The sequence below is a fragment of the Centruroides vittatus genome, unplaced genomic scaffold (assembly GCF_030686945.1).
Source record: "Centruroides vittatus isolate TY-2023 unplaced genomic scaffold, ASM3068694v2 contig_658, whole genome shotgun sequence".
Taxonomy (NCBI): Eukaryota; Metazoa; Arthropoda; class Arachnida; order Scorpiones; family Buthidae; genus Centruroides; species Centruroides vittatus.
Window position 1 is genome coordinate 174,998 of NW_027122410.1, and position 22,131 is coordinate 197,128.

Consider the following 22,131-nt stretch of genomic DNA (forward strand, 5'->3'; position numbering starts at 1 on the left):
CGTCGCCTACTTTCTTTGGCTTTAAACGGCGGCGCTAGTTTCTACCTTAACTTTCATTCAATTCGGGGTATAGTAGTTATATGTCGTTGGTTTATACACTAGACTTTACACTTACAGCTGGTCCTTGTTTACTAACAAGAACTAAGCCATTACTAAACTAATAAATCGTGTATTCGTTAATACGGTACTTTTATTTATACATTATGATTTTTTTTCATTACATTACTCCAATACAGACATCTTACTAGATGCAATAATAAAATTACAACACGCTCGATGAACAATATAAACAGAATAGTGACACCCGCTTCATTATCTTGTCCACTTTCATTGAAGTATGTCGGGAACGGTAAAGTCGGGACTGGAGGTGGTAGTTGTCATTCTTCTACCCACGATGCATTTCCCTATAGGGGCATCGGCGTAATCACGTGGATCTTCGTTAGGTGGAAAATCCCCCAAGTCGCAAACTAGATCGATCCCGCAGGTTCCGTAAGAATTAAAAGGTCCTCCGCAGGGTTCGCCTAAGTTCTGCAAAAGAAATTCGTGTGTATTGAACAATTATATAGTATTTCGAGTGTCGATAGGATATACGAAGATCCTACCTTTGCACAGACTCCACAGCATCCACAAGGATCTTTTGTAACTCCTACGGGACAGTCGCTTGGCACTCTATTGCACTCAACGTCTTTACAAGGCACGCAGTTTAAGGAAGCACTGTTAAGAAAATTACTTAATTTAATTTTAAAATAAAACAATAAACCCTGCTGTAGTAAAATAAAATGCTGCTCCTGTTGCTTGGCGTGTTGCAAGCAAGAAGTCAATTTCATAGGACGGAGAAAAGCGCTTGAAGAAATTGGCATTTCACGGATGACTCATTCAGGCCTGACTCATTAATATTAAAAAGTGTGTTGGGTTTGAACAGTCCAATTACTCAATCAAATTATTAATTTTGTGTCATTTAAATACGTAATTAAATTAACTAAATGATTATGGTCGAGGTCTTCAAACCTCGTTAGAGATTTTACTCTCGCTTTGTATGAAAGCATAACACTTCGTTTATTTTATAAAAATAATATTAATATTACTTATAAACAGTGAAAACATTCGAAATTTATTAATATTTACAAGAATAATTTCAATTCTTTCAACATTTTTTTGTTATTTTCGATTTTAAGCCGCCATTTTGATTTTTCAAGAGCTCATCTACCAACTTGTATTTTCATAGAAGTATGTCAAATGATATTTAAAGCTAAGAAAATTGTAGCAATTAAAGTACAAATAAACATTCTGCAATATATTTATCAAACAGGAACAAGAAAAAAAAACAAAATTAGAAGGAATATTTAGTAACGAAGCACTTGAAGTTGAAATATTTTCGTTCGAGCATCAGAGTCAATACGTAGCTTATGATTTTGAAGTGGATGTCTCAATGTCAAGTGGAAAATAGAGTAAAAATAATCAAGTGAACGAATTCCAGAGTTAAATAACATGTTTCTTACAATGTTTTCGTTATGTATTCAACAGTAACTACTTAAGAATTTGGCAATCGGTACCGGATTTACTTATCATAAACAAGTAACAGCTTTGTGCATCATCCTAGGATGACGACTTAGTTAGGAGGGTGGAAGGGCTCGTTTCCATTCTTCTAAATAAAAAATTAATTGATTATTCATTAAGTAACACGAGCTACCAGTATACAGGAGGGGCTGACCCGCAGTGGGGTCGACTAACATAAGTGAGAGACGGGACCTAAAAAATTAATATATAATTTGGTTTAGGGTAAAGAATATCTTATGGGATATTAGTAGGGGAGTCGAAGTGCCTTTATACATCATTTATAAATAATTAATTAATGTAATTTTTTAATTAAAATACAATTAAGTATCCTTAATTTTTATCTGTTAAGTGTATCAAATTACAAAGAGTTTAGAATACATCCAAGTATAGAAGGGAATATTTAAAGATTATTCAAAATAAAATGCCCTATTAAAATATAGAAAAGGAAATAATATCTAAGAAAATTATATTTAAAAAAATATATTATATAACTTATTTTATAAAGGAAGGATATATTTTTCTTATAAGAAAGGAAGAGATATCACATATCAAAAGTTATTTCCTGTATCCTTTTCCTTTAATTCTGAAGAAAAGATTCACTTTGAACGAACGAAATATTCTAATTATTAATTTAAAAAATTTAATTTCGATCAATTAAATAATTAAATTAACGAATAACAATTAAAATTTACAGATAGAATAATTGTATTTAACATGGTAATGATGCTCCAGGTGATGCTTCATCAAGTGATAATCTGGGATCAGTTATCGATTGTGTAAATGTATAATGTTAAATTAAGGATTAATATTTAAATTTAGCGTATTAAAAGTTAATATTTGTCAATATATTTACATAAATTAGCATATTTAAGAGGTATAACTAATTATAATATCGCTAGATCAGTCTAAGTGAGAGAATTTACCTTGCAACGAAGCTTAGTATACAGAGAAAACCGAACCACATCTTCTTTCCTCTTTGATTATACTAAAGTTTGATTTTTATATTGTTAAGCATCACGTAATAAACATTCCGGATGCCAAAATGTGACGTAACTTATCAGTTAAGTGCATATTTGACGTCGTCGGTCTGGTTGAAGTTAGCTTCTTAGAATTACGAAACTTAATTGATATGGTATTTTCCCATTTAATTTAACTTAATTATTATCTTTAAGCACTAAATTTACGCTTTGTTTTCAATAATTAACGTTATAAATTAGTCGGATGTTGATTTTTTTCTCTCTTTTCCAAACCATCTCCAGCCTCATCTTAAAAGGAAAAAAATTAGAAAAATATGCAACACTCCTTAAGAGTAGAGACGGAAGTTACGTTGATTGAATAATTACTAATATTTTAATTTACTTTAAAATGTTTACGGCCGCATCAATTGTGTCAGAGAGGTTAAAGGAAGGAGTCGGAGTTTCAAAATTTTTATTTACATTGTAACCAATAGGATGTGGGAGGATGAATGCGTTACTCTTTACATATTAAGCAATTGTTACTTTCCAAATTAACTTTGTTTCAAGGATCTATACTTTATTCGCCATTATTTCTAATTGTGACGTGCATACATTTTCCTTTCTGGGTTTTATACCAAGTTAGAAAATGTTTATCAAGGGGAGGGAATGATCTGACGCATATCTTCTCGCTCCCACATTTCCCATATGTGCTGTATATTTTTGGATCCTTCGCATTCTTGTCCTAATTCCTAAAATAGTAATTAAGAAAATATTATTTAGAAACGTTAATTCACATTTTTAAACCTATATAATAATATTTTTATAGAGTTTCGTACCTTTGCACACAAGTCACAACAGTTACAAACGTCATGAACTACTGCAGTAATTCACGTGAGATTTGTCACATGGAAGACAATCTTCTTCGTTTATTCGTGAAATTATTTATTTAAAAACGTTTTAAACCGGTAAATAAACTATATATTAAGTAATAATGGATTATTTATGCAATTATGCATCAGGTCAGAGCCAAGAAGAGCATCGAAAGACTTCATTCTGTAGACTGATCAACGTTATGTTAGGTAGAATTTATAATTATATCTAATAAAAACTTACCCGAAGAGGAATTAAGTGAAGAAATTAAGAAATTTGCCTATTTTTATACTCGAGAAGCATTTATCAGTAATTTTATCAAAATTAAATTGTGAAAAAATTATATGTATGGATGTTAGTGTGGGGGGCACGATTTTGTTCACCCTCTTTGAAGCTTAATAACTCCTGTGTCTTCTGTCCAAAGTTTCTGAAATTTTGCAGGGAAGTTTGTGTGTAAGGGGGCTCGATGCTCTTAAATTTTGGTGGTTAAAGGTCAAAAGGATGAGGAGATAGAGGGAGATCTTGTGTAGTATCTGGCGTGAAGACGAACTTAATGAAGATTTTATTCGTTATTAGCATTAACAATATATTATAAAACTCCTCTCTAACCTGAAAATTAAGCTTTTATTTGCCTTTGTATTCCATTACATAAAAATAATAAAATATTTTTTTTAAAAAAATACAAAATTATTTATTTAACGTTTCTTTTCCTTCTGTTGTAAACTCGATGATTCAACAAATAACAGAAAGAAAGGTTTAAATTGCTGAAAATAATTCGCCAGTACGTTTGTCTGTCCGAAAAATTTTACAAAAAAACTCAAAATAAATAATTTAAATCCTTTAATTTCTTTTGTTGAAGGGAAGGTCATTCAATAGAAGAAGCGAGCTTCAATGGAAGATTGCCGGAAGAAGTGAAGATTGCTAGAAGAAGCGAGAAATCTTTTAAAGTCCTTGCGAAAATTACAAATACTTTCTCTTATTTACAAACTTTAAGTAGTGCGGGTATTGTTACTTTAAACCGTACTTATGTGTGGATGAATGATAATAATGAGGCTAATTGTAAAGATATTTAATTTATTTAAACAAAAATTACAATTATTTGAACAGAATTATTTATCCTCTGAGAGGCATACATTTTCCTTTCTGGTTTTTGAGCCAAGTTTTGTAGTCGACATCTTTAGGGGGAGGAAATGGTCTGGCACACACCATCCATCTCGCACATTTGCCATAAATATCGTCGGGTCCTCCACATTCTTCGCCAATTTTCTGCAGTAAAAATTTTAAAAATAATATTTAGAAACATTTATCCATTGTAATCACATTTTTATAGAGTTACGCACCTTTGCGCACACGTCACAACAGTCACAAACGTCTTTAACCACTCCAACACCGCATCTTCCGTGAGGTTGACACGCAGATTTGTCGCACGGAGGACAATTCAGAGCGTACGTTCTTGGTTTATTTATTAAATTATATATTTAAAAACATTGTAAACGAATAATTAAACGTATATATTAAGTAGTAACTCTTTACATACGCAATTACGCAGCAGGCAAAAGTCAAGAAGAGCATCGAAGACTTCATTCTGTATTCTAATAGTTATTACAATAGAAGTTGTAATTCTAATTGATGAAAAGTTACCCACGCTTTAGGCCAAGAGGAATTAAGAGAAGAAACTAAGAAAAATGGCTACTTTTGCTTAACGGACATTATTACAATTAATACGTTAAATAATTATTAACACAAATTAAAATTTAATTGAAAGAATATTCTGAGATTCTCAAAGGTAAAGAAAGAATAATAGTTGAATATTTTAATTGTGGATAATAAAAAAATGGGGTCCACGAGTGGGTTTTGAAGATACGTGGGGGGGTCGAAGTGACAACCTGACGAAAATTGAGCTCCAAGAACAAAACACAATAACAAAGCAATAGACAACGAGCGAAAGTAAGGATGGCCTGTCCGTGCCCAACATGTGCTAGGATTATCTCCCTCTTCCCGCAACGTTCCATCCCAATTCTACACCCGCACGACGAAATCGCTCCGTGTCCCGATTAATTTGCATATTTAAATCCAATATTTATTGTGACATGGTTACAATGCCGGGCTGCAATTTTTAAATTTATTTTTATCATATTTTTAGATTTATTTAATTTAAAATATACGCTCTCCACCTCAAATTAGTAGTGGCTTGCTCTGTACAGTACATCATAGTTTTCTTTTAACGATAGAGTCGTGCCGATCGTCTATCTAACTCCGTTCTCGAGATTACGGAAAGACAGGCGAACAGACGGACGACAACAATGGGAATTTACGGGTCTACAATTTGTTTTCAAATTGCAACCCAATAATTAGTTACACTTAATCAGAATTCGGGAATCGTCGTTCTTTGATCGTCCAATCCTCCTCATTCTCATCATTATTGTGTAAATTACGAATGGTTTATTTTATGTATCAACATTAAATAATTCGAATATTTTTACATTAAACCGTGTTTATGTACGCAGATAATTGATAATAATGAGGCTAATTGAAGGTCTGCACTTTTATTTAAACAATATTTACAATTATTTGAAAAGAATTACTTATTACATAAGAGGACTGCATTTTCCTTTTTGGTTTTTGTGCCAAGTTTTGTAATCGACATCTTTAGGGGGAGGGAATGGTCTGGCACACACCATCCAACTCGCACATTTGCCATAAATATCGTCGGGTCCTCCGCATTCCTCGCCTAATGTCTGCAGTAATAATTAAGAATATAATATTTAGAAACGTTAATTTACACCTTTAAACGTATATAATCACATTTTTTATATAGTTACGTACCTTAGCACACACGTCACAACAGTTACAAATGTCTTTAACCACTCCGGCACGGCATCTGCCGTGAGGTTGACAGGCAGATTTGTCACACGGAGGACAATCAAGGGCGTAGGTTCTTGATTTATTTATTAAATTATATATTTAAAATCTTTTTAAACCAGTAAATAAATGCGTATATTAAATTATAACACTACTTACGCAATGATACAACAGGCCAGAGCCAATAAGAGCATCGAAGAATTCATTCTGTAGACTGATTAAGTGAAGGTAGAAGAATTAAGAGAAGAAATTAGGAAACATGGCTACTTTTATGCTGCATTTATCAGTAATTTTATCAAGATTAAACTATGAGAAAATTACAATATGTCTACTTAAGATAGTGGTTTTTTTTTACTTATAAATTTGTTGTATAAAAATTAATTCATTATTAAATAATAGAATAATTTAATTTATCTTGTTTTATAATAAGAAAAATTATCTCTTGTTTTTTTCACTTATGATATTTTATCTTCTACTAAAAAATTAATAAAATAGTTTAAAATATATAAAATTATTCGCTTAATGTTCTGTTATTCGACAACTTAACGAAAAGGTAGACTTAAATTGGTGAAAATAACGCGCCAGTTTGTTTATCTGTCTTAAAATACGGCAAAACTGAAAATAAATATTTGAATAAAGTCACAAATTCCTTAATGCATTATATGTATACATATGAGGATGTTTGTTTGTTCGCTATGCATGCCTAAGTTTAATTGCTTCGTTTGATAGCGTCATACCGGTTATCTAACTCCGTTCGGTGGTAAAATTTTCGAATTGAAATAGCGTGACTTGCGGCACAAATAGGAAATTCGTATATAGTTAATTCGGTTTACTAACAATCAGCTGCTCCAAGATGGGGCAGTTGGGGGTCCAAATAGCTCCTGAGGGGCTGCGTTTTCGGGTTTTCCTCTCCCCTGCTGGGCGGCAATGCCGCCCTTCTCTTTAGGTACAGGGGATGTCATCTTGTTCTTTCTCCACGCGATACAAGCTGTAACGCGGTGATTCGTGAAACTGTTTTATTTTATTGTTTTATTCACTCTATATTTTCATCTTGTCTCTTCAATGTAGCATTCTGTAGCACCAATTATATTGTTTCCTACGACCTGGTTGTGCCACTGGCAGGTACAGGGCATGTAAAATAAATCTTTACGTCAATAAACCAACAATACAATACAATAGTTAATTCGGTCCTCTTTCTCTTACGAATCTCTTTCTGGTCTCTACTTTCATCTATCTAACTCCGTTCTCGAGATTAGGGATAGGCAGCAGACATACGACAGTAAATTTATAGTTCTACAATATTTTTCAAATTGCGGCCCAATAAGTATCCTCCAATAACAGTGTCTATAAATCCTCCGAACACCGGGAGTGGGTCGTGGATTGGCGCGTGGCCAACAGTAGAGTTTTAGGGGTTTTCTTCGCGTTGGTTATACCTAAATAGGGTCCAGCTTTATTTAAAAGTTTTCTTAATTAACAATATTATAAATTAACTTATGTACAAGAAATTAATGATTATCTTCAATTTTTCGAATTTTTTTTTAAACTTTCGCTTCTGCGAACAATTTATGTTTCTTATTAATTTTTGTAAATTATGTATTATTGAAATCTTATTTAAAATTGCATATAAATAATTAATAATAAGTCGGTTAATAATGTGAAAATACTTCAATATTTTAAAATTTCTACACCGATTATGGCGACACTCGACGGAAAAATTGAGAAAGTTACACTTCGAATTACCTAAAACCGCATGGCTAAAAAAAAAAAAATTATATGTTAAATGAGTCTTGTATTATTTAAATATCAAATTGTATGTTGTTAACAAACACAATATTAATAATTATTAGATTTTATTACTGTTTTTTTAAAATATTAAAAAATTATAAAGGAATTGTCGTATAAATACTTTGTGCAACACCAGATGGCGCGACTATTTTTTCGCTTATTTCTCTTAAATTCCGATTCGATTCGTTTAATAAAGTCGACGTCACCATTTCAATTAGGTAATTGGTGATTTAGATCGAAGAATTCTCGCCGTCTAGACAAGTCTAGGAAATTAAACGCGGTCAAAGGTCATCAGAAGATACTTGACATTCATTTGTAAAGGGTTACTCAATAGTTACGCAAATAAAATCCGATAAACATTAAAATATGTATATAATCTAGTGGTTAAACATTGCCCGAGTGGATAAAATCATTGAGCGCTCGGCAGTGGCGTAGCGAACATAACTGGCGCCCGACACTTTATTGGCGCCTCTCTCCCCTCCAGAAACACATAGTTTGTCTTGGAGACCATTTGGGCGCCCCTCTGAGAGTGGCGCCCGGTGCATAATACACCCCCTTGCTACCCCTCGTTACGCTACTGGCGCTCGGTCGCGGTTTCTCACCTCACAAACGGAGTGGCTTTCCCAGTTTACTCCACTTGTCTAGCACCTAAACCGGGCGCAGATCGCCCACGTGCTGAGTTGCCTTATTCCATTAATACCTACAATTTTCCTACTTTACTCTTTATCAAAATAAATTAAGATGATCAGAGTTCGTTGATCGCCCTTACCAGGACAGTTCTTTCAATCCGGGGTCCTCTGATGAGAGCACCTAACTCACCCACGCAGTGATAATTCAACTATTGTAATTTATATTAATAATTATGCTCTAAATTTCCATTGGAATTAACTAAGAATGAAAAAAGGCACGAAAAGATATCTAAGTATCTTCTTTCCTTCTCAACCGTGCAAGTGTGGATCAGATCTTCCTCTAAATGGACAAAATCAAGGAAAGAATAATGAAATTATAATTTATTTGAGAATAAATTAGGTAAGTTTTAAAAAATAATTCACTTCCCTACACGTAAATTTTAATTAGACTTTTAGTTTATTCTTTTTGATATTTATAATTACAGAAACGTAACGCATCTCCCTTTCTGGTTGAAGTACCAAGTCACATGGTCTTTCACATCCGGTGGAGGTGGCTTCTTAAGGCAGACCAGTTTAGAACCGCATAGACCGAAAACGTTCCAAGGACCTCCACATTCTTCTCCAACGTTCTGTGCGAAAATAAAGTATTAAAAATTGTATAATAATACCACAAAAGTAGTGTTTATTACACATACCTTAGCACAAACGTCACAACATCCGCAAACGTCCGTTACTATTCCAACTGAACAAACACCGTGAGGAGAACATTTAGATTTATCACAATCCGGACAATCCAGAGCGTATGATCTATCATATAATACCGTTAATTTCTTGATAATATTATAGAAAAATATATATATATATATACACTTACACAGCAATGCAGGAAATCGCCACTAAAAACAATGTCGAGACTTTCATTCTGTAAAATTTATTGAAGAAAAATTGATATCTTTATGTACAGGGTGACTCAATTTTTATGCTCCACCCTGTTTTATTGTGAAGATTTCGAAAGGTATACTTACTTTAAATATAAGGTATTGTTTCTTCTTTTGAATAAAACAAAAGAGAAAAAATAATGAAGAATTTCGGTTATATATTGAAAATTTTGCTGATAAAACACTCTGAAAGATAATTTTCTTGAGAAATTTAACATCAGGTAAATTTGCTGTGATAATATCTATGGATACGGTTAATTTATATCTAAATTCAGCGATTTAGTGGAACGATAGTGCACATTAGTGAGAGTTTAATTAATTTATTATGATATAAATTATAATTAATAAAAATAGAAAATAATATAAATATATTCCCGATACTCGATCCAATTAAATGAATAAAAATGGATAAAAATTTCAAATAAAAATAATATAAATCCTTTTAAATTGTTACTACAAGAAAAGAGCTTGCAATATTTAATTTCATTTAACTGCTGAATTAAGAAATATAATTATAAATTAAATTAACCATTAAATGATGTTAATTACGAATAGCATTCTGTTAATAATTAAACAATGAAATTAATTAATAACTTACAGATAATAATTAACTTCTAGAATTCAAATTAAAATTGATAATAATTAAATTCTAGAAAAAAAAATTATTATTAACAATTACAAGTAAATAACGAATTGGATTAATAAATAATAATAATTTGTCAATATTACTTTCCCAGCTGTTACGTAACAGAGGGAAAGTATGGCAGGCGGTAAAAAAATGACCCCCCCCAAGATTTTTACAGTTCTGGACTCAGTGGACCTCGAAAACGTTGGGGGTTTTCTGTAAGTATGGATGTTGTTGTGTGAGGGGTACGATTTTTATTACCCAATTTGAAGCTTAATAACTCCTGTGCCCTTTGTCGAAATTTTCTGAAATTTCGCGAGGAGGTTTGCGTATTAGAAAGAAATGTTGCGAGAAATTTTCAGGAAAATCGCACCATTGATTCGAGATGTATGGCCTCCTTAATACCTCTCGAAACAGTCTGAAGACTTAAAGATAACTGAAGCAATTATTAGAGATGAAAACAAATAAAGAATGCCGGAAAAGTCCAGCAACAACGTTTCCAGCTATTTCTAGAAGAATTAACAATTAAATGGTGGAATAGATTAATAACCAATAACAATTTGTCAATATCAAAATTCTAGAAAAATTAACGATTACAAAAGAGAAATTGATTAATATTTGATTGTCAATATCAAAAAATTCTAGAAAAATGAACAATTGAAAACGGGAAATTGATTAATCTATGATAAAAAGTTTGTCAATATCAAAATTCTGGAATAAATAAACAATTAAATTAAGGAATAAGTTAACAACTAAACTGATTTGTTAGTAAATAAACTTTGGAAAAAAGCAACAAAAGTTATGGAATAAAAAGTAATTAACAAATTAAAAATAAATGAAATAAAACAGATGTATTATTAATCAAATTATACAAATAACAATCTGTTATTGCTCAACATCAAATTTCAATATACAATTTAACAAGTTATTTATAGTATGAAAATCTGTCTGAAGTTGTTTATGTCTTGGATACATAAAGTGGACTTTTCTTTCATTGACGTCATAATATAATTGTTATTAATATATTTCTTAATAGTTTCCAAATGTTATAATTTGGTTGATAACATTTTCTTTTTCATATTCCGAGAAATAATCCAAGAGAAAATGGCGTGTAATTACATATATGAAAGAGCAATTTAGAATTCGAAAATTCTTTCGATTTTTTATATTTTAAATAGATTACGATCAAGTATGCATAAATAGCAGTAGATTAGTAATTAAATTAGGTTATATTAATTTCTCAATTAAAAGACTTCATTCCTTAATTGTTACAAAAATAAAAATATTTCTAAGGAAAGGTTTTCATTGACGTCACAATCTAATATGCATTCTATTCCTACTGAATGAGATTGACATTGGTAGAACTTATATATGATGCAAGAACGATAGAAGCGACACTAAATGACGTAGTTTGCCATCTGTGCAGTCATCTTCCTCCTCCTCTACGTCAGTCGTATGGAGTAAACACTACATTGAACCCTTTTGGATTCACCTCCAAAACTATGGAGTGCATGAAGTTGTCCCAGTTGCTCTTGCATATTAAGTAAGTTTATGCCAAACTTTTTTACTAGTTTTATTGATTTAACATAACCTAATATCATTTTTTATGCTTTTTACGTAATTTATAACACGAATTCTGCGTAAAAATTCACGCAAACTCGCTTCATAGCAACTTAATTGCAGCGGTTCCTCTCATAGATATAACGTTATAAAACATACGCAGCTCCCCATAAAAGCTTATTTATCATATACTAAATGAATAAAACGTTCATAAAAGTCATAAATTTACTCTGTTTTATCATGAAAAAATTACACACGCTTAAAGTATACTTAAAATATTAACATTTCTTCAGGCACGTGTGAGTTAAGAAATTCATTGAATAAAAATAGGATTATATAACCGCAAAACTCTTCACACTTCACAGTTTAAATGGTTTTAACTACTTAAGATTCACTTAATATCACTTGGATTCTATTCTTGAATATAAATTTGATTAAATAGCATAAAAAGGCACGTCTCTGAAACGTGCAGAAATTTATATCCAAGAAATTTTCTAAATATTTGTCCCCCCCCCAAAAAAATCGAAAAATAACAAAAAGAAAGGCAATTAGAAAATATAGAAAATTAATATTAAAATACGCATAATTAATTCTAATTAAAGTTTTAATTATCGAAGAATTTAAATATCAGTAAGTGTGCTGAATGTCTTGTCCCGCGTGATGTAAGACGTGAGAACGACGACGATTGAGAATAATTGTCAACAAGGTCATGTATGAGACATTACTCCAATTGATCTTAGACACAAACCGGAATTTTATAATATATAATTCTTTCTAACTTCCCTTTAAAAAATATCTTAAAAAGAAATAATAAAAAAAGCAATGAAATGTTTACAATTATCCGTGCGCGTTATACACGATAGCAACAGAACAAACGATTTAAAAACATTGCTCTATTTATAAATATATAAAATTTTACATTAATTTGAATTTATAATAACATAAATATAATTAAATTTAATAATAATTAAAGTAACTTTTATTATTTTTAGGAAAGCATTTAAGAAAAAGACTAAGTTAGAACAGTGCCTTATCATTCTATCCAGTATATTATTTATTATATTTATATGTTTAGTTTTAGCTCTTGTTTATGGATGCGGTAAGTAATTTTATCCTTATAAAATTTCTATATATTTAGTTAATTAAATATGCAAAATTATTAAATTATAATTATAAAGGCCGTTCTGGTATGGAAGACGTTTGCATAACTGCCAATTGTTTAAAGCAAGGTTAGTTAAGTATATATTCATTTTTGTATAGCTTTGAGGATACAATAAAATAAAATTTATTTATTTTTATTTTAAAGTGAATTATATTAGAGAAAGAATGAATGATTCCGTGGATCCTTGCAAGGATTTTTATCAATTTGCCTGCGGACATTACGGTAAAATTCACGTTACTAACGAAATCGTGAAGATTCACACAGTTGCTAATGACGTGGAAGATGAAGTTTACAGGCTCATAAGATGTAATTTTAAATTTTTAAGGCTTTATTTTGAAATGGAAAAAATAATTTACATATTCTTGAACTAATTTATTTATTTATTTTTATTGTCTAGATCATTTAGAAAATCATAAATCGATAAAAGGAAGAGAGTTTATAAAGGCTAGAGAATTTTATTCCAAGTGTAGCTCGAGTATGTATTCCATTTTATTAAATATTTTTAATTACACTTTGTGGAAAAATAACGTTTCCTATCGGTTACCGTCGATCTAATCAATTGGGAAAAATCATCTTATTAGTAAAATAAGTCAAAAAATTATGCAAAAATACGAGGAACTATATTTCATATTACACTAAAAGTAGAGCTTCGGTTTCGTCCACAAGTTATTCCGCTTTTCGCCGCTAGAGGTCAGCTTTAGGAACTTATTTATCGCAAAGTGTATTTAAGGCCAAGACACGCGTACCGGAGCCGCCATTTTGGGACTTTTTGAGACACATGTTTAAAACAAACTTGTACGAACAGTCGGTTTTATACGACATTAATTAAACTAATTTATGCAATTTTAGTTAGATTAATGTCGTATAAAACTGACTGCTCGTACAAGTTTGTTTTAAACATGCGACTCAAAAAGTCCCAAAATGGCAGCTTCAGTACGCGTGTCCTGACCTTCTTACATAAACCTTGATTTATCGAAGTTAAATATGGTTTAATCTTTCTAAAAATTCTATTTTGTGCAGTTGCATAATTTAAAATCTTATTGATGAAATAAATAAAGAATTAAGTCTGTTTGATGAATATTTTACTCGTTTACACAGTTCCTAGGTGGGCACTTGAGTGAGGCAAAAGTTACACGTTTCTACCCTGTACATAAATCTACTATATTGTTATCAAATTAAAGTCAGTTTATTTTTAAAAACTTATGCAAAAACAAATATATTTTCACAATTCAACAAAAATAGAATACAGATTAATTCATTCTTATCCTTGAAATGGTCAGTAGAAACAAATGGTCAACCCATAATCATTTGTTTCCAGTGTCAATTGATCATTTATTTGTTTATTATTATCTGGAATCAAACTCACCCTATTGAAGATACTATAATTTTTAATTAAATAACACGCCATTATTTAACCATAACAAAATTTTATTTAATTACAGCATCAACTTTGAACCTAGTGCTTTGGCTAGTAATTTTCTTAAATTAAATAACTCGAGTTATTCGATTTACATGAAAGGAAATGAAATTTAGAAAGTTTGGTCTATTACTGATTACCTCGTTCTAAATGTCTGATTCCAGTTACATTCGTAATCACTGATTCCAGAAGGGATTGTTCAATTTATTTGTAAATAGGTACTCATTTTCGTTATGGTATCAGTCTTACAAAGAATTGAGTGAATTCGAGAGAGGCCGAATAATTGACCCTCACGAAACTGCTTGGCCACACTGAAAACAAGCATTGATCAGAGTTATAAAGTCAAAGGTTGCTGGTATCGATGATTGGGTGAAGACATTCGTGAAACTTCGGAAAGAATCCGATATGCTCAGAATACCGAAATCATGATACAGTCGTATGATCATTCAACAAATCCTATTAACTCTAAATATTATCGCTGTCTTCATCTAGATATATAGCACACTGTAATGATTACCAAAAGAAAGGATGTAATTTGTCCACTGTTTCCATTTTACAATGTAATGGCGTAATAGCAGCTATGTACTTTTACACGTGTACGCCTATTCTTTACGTACTAATCCATATTCTTCTCCGTGGAAAGCTATGGTTTACCATTAAATATTTTTAGTGAATACGAAAATTTTAACATTTGATTTAAATTCTAAATCAAAATCTAAAAATATGAACAAAATGATTAGTAAAAATCATTTTATTACACTTTTGGGGGCTTGAAGGGAATGGAGTGAAAATTTGGAGGTGGCAACGTTAATTATTTTTAAGTATCCTATAATTCAGTCACAGAAATCTGGCAAACAGAGTAGCACTGTACTTTATATTATTTACTATATTTTACAATAAGTTAGTGAGATCCCATTGCTTATTGTATTACTATTATGACACGTAAGTCTTCTTTTCGTCAGAACAACGCCTGACCATACAATCTTTCGGGCATATGTGACGTAAATAGCCATTAATATTCTCAAATCTTTTCTAATAGAACACGTTCGGTGTATACTCGGTTACTAATTACATTCCAATCCTCATTTACTACAAATCCTATCCTAGTAAATACTCATTTATTGATCAAAATAACTGTCTGTACGATCCCATGCCGCGAAGAATACTTTAATTAAAGATCCTTATATTCAGCTCATTTTGGTCTTTCACAATTATGATTTTGTAATTTCTGGTGGGACATTTTTGTAATTGGATTTTTGACTAAGTTTGTGTCTCAACAATCTAAGTTATTCTATTCTATTTAAAATACTAATGTTATTGAAGCTATGAAAATATCAAATTATAATTTTTCAGAAGTGGAAAGCTTCAAAGATATAAGAGAGCTATCTGATGCTATTTTTTCAAATGCGGATAAAAACGATCTTGAGAAATTATTTGCTAAAATAACAACGCTAGGAAGTAATCCATTTTTTGATGTTTTTATCAAAAAGGATAAGAAGAAGTACCATGTGATTTACAGCAAACCAAAGGCGAGTGATTAATCTACTGACTTATGCAAGAAATTATTAAAACAATTTAATAATTTGTGATTGCTGAACTGTGATTTTAGCCAGAAGATAAACTTACTCAATTGAAAGAAGAAGTTTATTGTGATAGATCGATGACGCAGTATCATAATTCTAGAACTTCCTACCAAGAAATGATACGTGCCACAAAAGCCATACAAGGAAACGAAAAGACTTCCGTGAAAGATTTAGCAGAAAAAATGATTGATTTTGAAGCTCGTCTTGCCACCGTAAGATCATTAAATATTCTTATTAATTTTTAAAATTTTCATCAATTATACTCTTTTACGTTTGTTGATCCATTTCAGTCGCTTTCTGAAGTATCGTGTGATGACGATTATAAAGATTCGTGTGACGTTAACAAGAAAAAGGTAATTTTTGGTATTGCTATACATATATCTGATATAATTGAGATAAATTCATGAATGATATTTAGTATTTTAATCTTATTTAAGTAATTCTTCGACTGGAGAAATATCCTCTTCTTGAAGTTTGCATTGAGAGCACTCTCATTGCAAGCAATAATAAAATGATGGAAACTGTTTACGACGAAATCCTTTTACTGAAGAACAATTTCTATTATTATTTATTCTTTTTTCATTCTAATGAACTGCAATGAAATCGTTTCAACTCAGAAAAACGCAATTTCATTACAAACAACTCAGTTAAAGTTGTAATTGCAATATCCATTCTAACTGTTTGTAGCTGAGAGTTGCATCCTTTTTGAGGTAAACTCTTAGTTACAAACATCTGGCAATACTCCCGAACTGAATTCCTTAAAAACATTAATATTAAAAATTTTGTAATGGTGAATAATTAGTTAAATCTTATTACAGCAAAATCTGGCTCATAAAATTGTAAGCATATACGAATCCAACACAAAACCCGAATATGTAGTCTTCGAAGATGATTGTCCATCGTACAGCGCGGAAGTATTTTGCAAATTTCTGAACGATAGTGTGGCCACAAATTACGTCACTTGGAGACACATCATGAGATTCCTTCCCCTGATCAGTACCCCTTTTAGAAGATCTTTTATGGCTCTCATTAAAGATATGAATAAAGGTAACAATATCTTCGACTATCCAAGATATTTTATAGAAAAATGGAAGCAGTGCATCCACATCACCAATCATATCTTTGGCATGGCTTTGGGTACATTGTATAGGAAGACAGAATACGAAGAAGATGGAGAGAAGGAGGTAAATTTTTTAAGATATTTTAAATATGAAGAATATTTGACATACAATGATTGTAATCAAGTGATTTTATTTTTCATAGATCAAAGCTTTAGCACAGGCTACGGTAGAAATTTATTACAATGTGCTTCGTTATCAAGACTGGTTAGATGAAGACGTTGCGGAAAATATTCGTGTAAAGGTAGATATTTATTTATCGTTCTTTATGTTATCTGGAAATGATTTCTACACTGCGATGGTAAAGTCTCTCCGCAGTGAGCCACGCCCATTTAGCTCGGCCGAGTGGTGACGGCATAACTTACTTTAATTCTTTCGAAACACAGTCTACCTGTGACGTCATTTCTTCTTACCTGAAAGCTCTTCCCATTCCCCAGCCCATTGCAGACTTTACGATCGCACTATATATTGACAAATAGAAAGAAGCGTTTATTGTTGAATGAAACTATAAGTATTTACAGATGGTGAAAGGCAAAAGTGGCCTGTAGGCCAAGAGGATGCAGAATGACAAAGGCTGTTAAAGTATTGTCACGTTACCATGGGCTCAATGCCTTCCAGTTAAGTTCGCGTGGTTACAATCTTGGATAGGAGGAATAGATCGCGTTGTCATGGACTTAGTGCACGCCAGTAAATTTCACGTAGTTACAAATGGTTAAGAAGTCGCGACAACATTGGTTCGATGAGTGATAGAATACAAAGGATCGCAAATACAAATTACAAAGTTGTTTGCGTTTACACAGATGTTACCACGGTTACACGGCTCGTTGCTTGTCAAGAGGGAGATCCATAAGTAGAGGTGGTAAGCGTCTGCTAGAGAGATGCTGACGGTAGATGTCATTGCTAAACCTAATACAGTCACTCACCATCAATTTTTTCATTAATTTTGCTTACTTGATGTTGAGGCGACGAAGAATTGCTTCGTTTTGATGGTCGTAGCCCCAAGGGCTCCGACCACGAAAGCGTCGATGAAGGTGCTGAGGTTGCCTAAGATGCTGGATTAAGGGTTGATACTTAGCAACCTTTTCCTCCCGGGCTCTGCTGAACGCATCTCGTCCATTTTCAAACGGCGTTGTAATATCGATGACCGTTGCAGATTTTGATGGCTTGTGTATAATCACCAAGTCCGGTCGGCAGTTGCCGTTGAATCCAGGAACACGCTGGTTGCTGTATATTGTAGCATCCTTTTCGTTGAAAGCAGCTACGAGGGGTTGAGAATCGCATTGTGACGCCTGAGTGATCATAGGAATGGAAAAGTTCGGCGGACAGTGGCACAATACGTGGGAGAGTGTTTCCCTTTGGTAACCGCGGCGACGGCAACGTTTGGAATCTGTGCCAAAGCGTTTGTGGCATCACGCTCAGCCTGGCGCGATGGATGAAGCGCCAATCCGAGAAACGAGTGTATTTCCCGTTTGAAAAGAAGTAGTTACTTTCGCCACTACTTGTACACCTTGCTTTGATCGGGCTTCGTAATATGGTTCTCCAGATGTGATGCGCCGATCAGAATGCGGAGGGTCTTGAGGCACTGGTGCTTCTGGATGATTCTGCTGCCGGTAGAAAGAGTGGGGAGACGGTCCGGGCCTGGTGTCCATTCGACGTTGATCATTATACGTAGTCGTCGAGTTGCTATTCGTAGACGCGTCCATGCCTATGATATCTGTTGGCTCCGATCCAAATTCACCTGACAAGGAGCCGTTGAGATACTGGCAAACATCTACTGCATCCGGGTGTCTTCTGATGCGCTTCTCGACGATTGACGTTAGGACACTCCAGGCGATACCGACGATCGTAGGGCCTCTCGAACTGAAAAGGTGACCCGCATGGGAAAGTTGGGCTGTGTCGACCAATGTGCTGGTAGGGATGGCGTTTGCACCCCCTTGGTTGTAAGGGAGGTATACAACTTCGGCGCTGGCGCGCTGCGGTAAGTTCATCCATCGCTTGACGGCCCGTTTAATAGACTTGTCGATTTTATCTAGGGACTTCTTTGGAGTTGTGCCATTTAGGGATTATGAATGTGTTGAATGCCTCTATTTTTTGCCAGAGGGCAAGATTAGAGGCGTCGAGCTTGCTGATTTCGTTGAGCACTTGATCGATGACTCAGGATGATGTGTTGCACCTGGAAAAACCAGTAGAGACACTCAGATGCTTGTAAGAATCGTCATAGGAATGGAGGGAGAAGCGGTCTTTTCCTGTTGTATGTGTTTTACCAGTATTACACTAGTATTGTATATATTCATGTTTTCAAACGTCAGTTTGTCTGACTGTTTGCTTTTTGCCTAATTTATATAAGCTTATCACACCTTTAAGTATATAAAGAATATTTCCATTTAGCCTATTCTAAATATTAAGGATGAATATTCTTACGCAATTTTGTTTCGAAAGTATGAATTGGTTATAATAAAATTTATTTTTTAAAATTTTAATAATCAAAATTTTATATTTAATTTGCAACAATATTTCCTTCTTCGTCTATAGCCTAGCCCAAAATTTAGTTAAGATATTTTATAACATGTGACATGTTTCAAACGACTTGTAGCAGTCTTAAATTCAATCCTGTTAACTACCCTGTATATGGCATTTTCTACTTCATATAGAATTTAATAATTTAATTACTATATTTTTTCTAAATCTTTTTAGTTAGAAGAATTAAAAATTGCTATCGGCGGACCAGATTGGTTAACGGATCGTCATAAAGTCAAAGATCTTTATATAAAAGTAAAGAATTTCTTTATTTATATCTAAAAATCCATTGAATTTATTTTAATGTTTTTTTTTACAAAAATAATTCCAGATTAAAACGGACAATCCCATCGTTTCGACCATTCTTCAAAACGAAGAGAACATCACCAGGAAACAATCCATGAATGAACCGAGAATTGAAGAAAAGTCAGTTTGAAAAAATTAATAAAATTTTTCATTTTTATGTGTAAATTATACATAAAAATCCTTAAAAATTCAGTTTTTTAAATTATTTTTTAGTTGGTTTATAACAACACCACCAATCAGTAGCGAGATCAAATATTATCCTGATGATAATGTCTTAGGTAAGATCGGTTTCTTTTGTATCCTTTATATTTAAGTAGGAAATTAACTTTATAATTATACTATAATCAAACCTCTGAACAACGACCACTGACGGAAACATAAAAAGTGTCCGTTGTTCGGAGGTAATATACAGCATATATATTTTTAAACTTTACAGTTTTGCCTATGGGAGCTCTTCGTTTTCCTTACTTCATCCCCGATTATTTTAAGTGAGTTTAACTGTAAACTTTTAATTATTTTTATTTAATTTCTATTAAATTAATTAAATATAAACATTTTTAATCAATTAGATTTGCTAAATATAGTAGTATTGGGACTTTAACTGCTCAAGCTATATACTCGATATTTGGCATCCAAGGTATGTCATTATATATAATAAATGATGACTGATTAATGTAGCATATTAATTATCGTATATTAAAGATATACTTGATAGTGAATTTAATGGTAATGTATCTGATTACTTCCTGGATGAGTATCGCGAGAGGAGGAACTGCTATAAATATCAATACTTTAATGACACGGGACTGAACGAAGATAACATGAAAGAGGTTAAATATTTGCAAATTTAAATAATTTAATCCTTTAAATAACTTTTAAATTAATATTTTAATATATTATATTATTTTTAGGATGATATACGCAACGTTGTAGAAGCTATCATACGTGATAACATCGCTTTAAAAGCGGCTCTTGGAGTAAGTTGTTGCTTGTATTTAATTTACGAAATGTTTTATAATATATATATATTTTAAGTTTTTTAATATAAAAATTAAATGATTTTATTATTTTTTATGAAAGTTATACCAAAGGGATATGGATGAGGATCTTAAATTACCAAGTTTGGATTATAACGCTCATCAGTTGTTCTTTATCCAATACGCTCAGGTGTATATTTAAAACTGTTATAAAACTATAAGAATTACATAAATTTTATAGTTTTTTATACAATAAATAACACCTATATTTATATTTATTTCAGACTTATTGCGAAGTATCTAATCAAACTGACTGGACGAAAGGCAAATATGTTCAAGCAAAGTATAGGTAAATGTCGTAAAATTTTTAATATTTTCTTTATAAATTAAGTATATAAATTTTATTTTTATAATATTTTTATATGAATTAGAGTGAATAATGCGCTATCGAACAACGAAATATTTTCGGAAGTGTTTTCTTGTTCCGAAACTTCAGCCATGAACAGGAAAGATAAATGTGAAATGTGGAAATAATTTCAATTTTTGGTGATATTTAAAATATTTTGATCTCAACATCTATAACTAATTCTTGTATAAATGAACGAGAGGAAGATTTTTAAAAAAAGTTCTTAGAAGATATTTAAACATTGCAAAGAATGAAAGAGAATGATGCAAGATCAATCAATCAGTGATAAAACGAATTTTTTCCTATAATAATCGATTATTGGTTAATTTTAAATTTGAATTAACGAATTAGAACGGAGTAAAAATATGTATATTTCATTTCTAGATGTAACGGAAATTTTTAATTTTCAAATTTAATTTTGTTTTTTTTTTTATTACAATGATTTTAATGGTTATAACATTAATTATAACATTTTTAATTGTAAATATTTCAAAAGAAAAATAAAAGTAACTTTTAAAATATTTACGTATTTTTTGTATAAGGTATATGTATATAAACATTAAAATATTTTTAAATTTTATTAACACATTATTAATTAAATTTATTAAATATATATATATATATATTGAATACTTTAAAGTGGATATTTTTATTACTCAATTTAATTTTACGTTGAAGCTTTTTACTTTAATGATAGCTATTATTATAGTGTAAATAAAATAAAAGAGAGGACTTAATCAAATTAAATTGTGTTCCACATAGTTGTGTTTACTATCGTTTCCTGCATCCAGCTATTTTCCACGTGTTTAAAGTGTCAGCAGTTAAAATATTATTTGTAATTGGAACAATAAAATAACGCGCTA

At 31.7% G+C, this 22,131-nt stretch overlaps 4 protein-coding genes across 4 annotated transcripts; 1 reads left to right on the forward strand and 3 right to left on the reverse strand.

The window, feature by feature from the left end:
• Positions 1-172: 172 nt before the first annotated feature.
• LOC136979997 (venom protein 302-like) lies at positions 173-2,625 on the reverse strand. The gene is made up of 3 exons (XM_067276019.1): positions 2,481-2,625; positions 603-714; positions 173-528 (listed from the first exon to the last, which is right to left on the reverse strand). Exons 1-3 carry the CDS (start codon positions 2,519-2,521, stop codon positions 328-330), a joined length of 354 nt encoding a protein of 117 aa, XP_067132120.1. The 5' UTR covers positions 2,522-2,625; the 3' UTR covers positions 173-327.
• Positions 2,626-5,913: 3,288 nt separating this feature from the next.
• On the reverse strand, positions 5,914-6,478 carry LOC136979972 (venom protein 302-like). Its single transcript, XM_067275998.1, has 3 exons — positions 6,405-6,478; positions 6,210-6,321; positions 5,914-6,121 (listed from the first exon to the last, which is right to left on the reverse strand). The coding sequence occupies exons 1-3, from the start codon at positions 6,449-6,451 to the stop codon at positions 5,972-5,974; spliced, it is 309 nt and encodes a 102-aa protein (XP_067132099.1). The 5' UTR covers positions 6,452-6,478; the 3' UTR covers positions 5,914-5,971.
• Positions 6,479-9,116: 2,638 nt separating this feature from the next.
• On the reverse strand, positions 9,117-9,794 carry LOC136979973 (venom protein 302-like). The gene is made up of 4 exons (XM_067275999.1): positions 9,685-9,794; positions 9,534-9,581; positions 9,355-9,466; positions 9,117-9,288 (listed from the first exon to the last, which is right to left on the reverse strand). The coding sequence occupies exons 2-4, from the start codon at positions 9,578-9,580 to the stop codon at positions 9,139-9,141; spliced, it is 309 nt and encodes a 102-aa protein (XP_067132100.1). The 5' UTR covers position 9,581; positions 9,685-9,794; the 3' UTR covers positions 9,117-9,138.
• A 1,756-nt stretch (positions 9,795-11,550) lies between these two features.
• Positions 11,551-21,551, forward strand: LOC136979998 (EEF1AKMT4-ECE2 readthrough transcript protein-like). Its single transcript, XM_067276020.1, has 20 exons — positions 11,551-11,765; positions 12,775-12,881; positions 12,961-13,011; positions 13,089-13,250; positions 13,342-13,419; positions 15,715-15,894; positions 15,975-16,156; positions 16,235-16,297; positions 16,763-17,128; positions 17,208-17,306; positions 19,757-19,834; positions 19,911-20,005; positions 20,099-20,163; positions 20,322-20,373; positions 20,455-20,522; positions 20,588-20,715; positions 20,797-20,862; positions 20,966-21,052; positions 21,147-21,211; positions 21,294-21,551. The coding sequence occupies exons 1-20, from the start codon at positions 11,566-11,568 to the stop codon at positions 21,394-21,396; spliced, it is 2,295 nt and encodes a 764-aa protein (XP_067132121.1). The 5' UTR covers positions 11,551-11,565; the 3' UTR covers positions 21,397-21,551.
• The last annotated feature ends 580 nt before the right edge of the window (positions 21,552-22,131 follow it).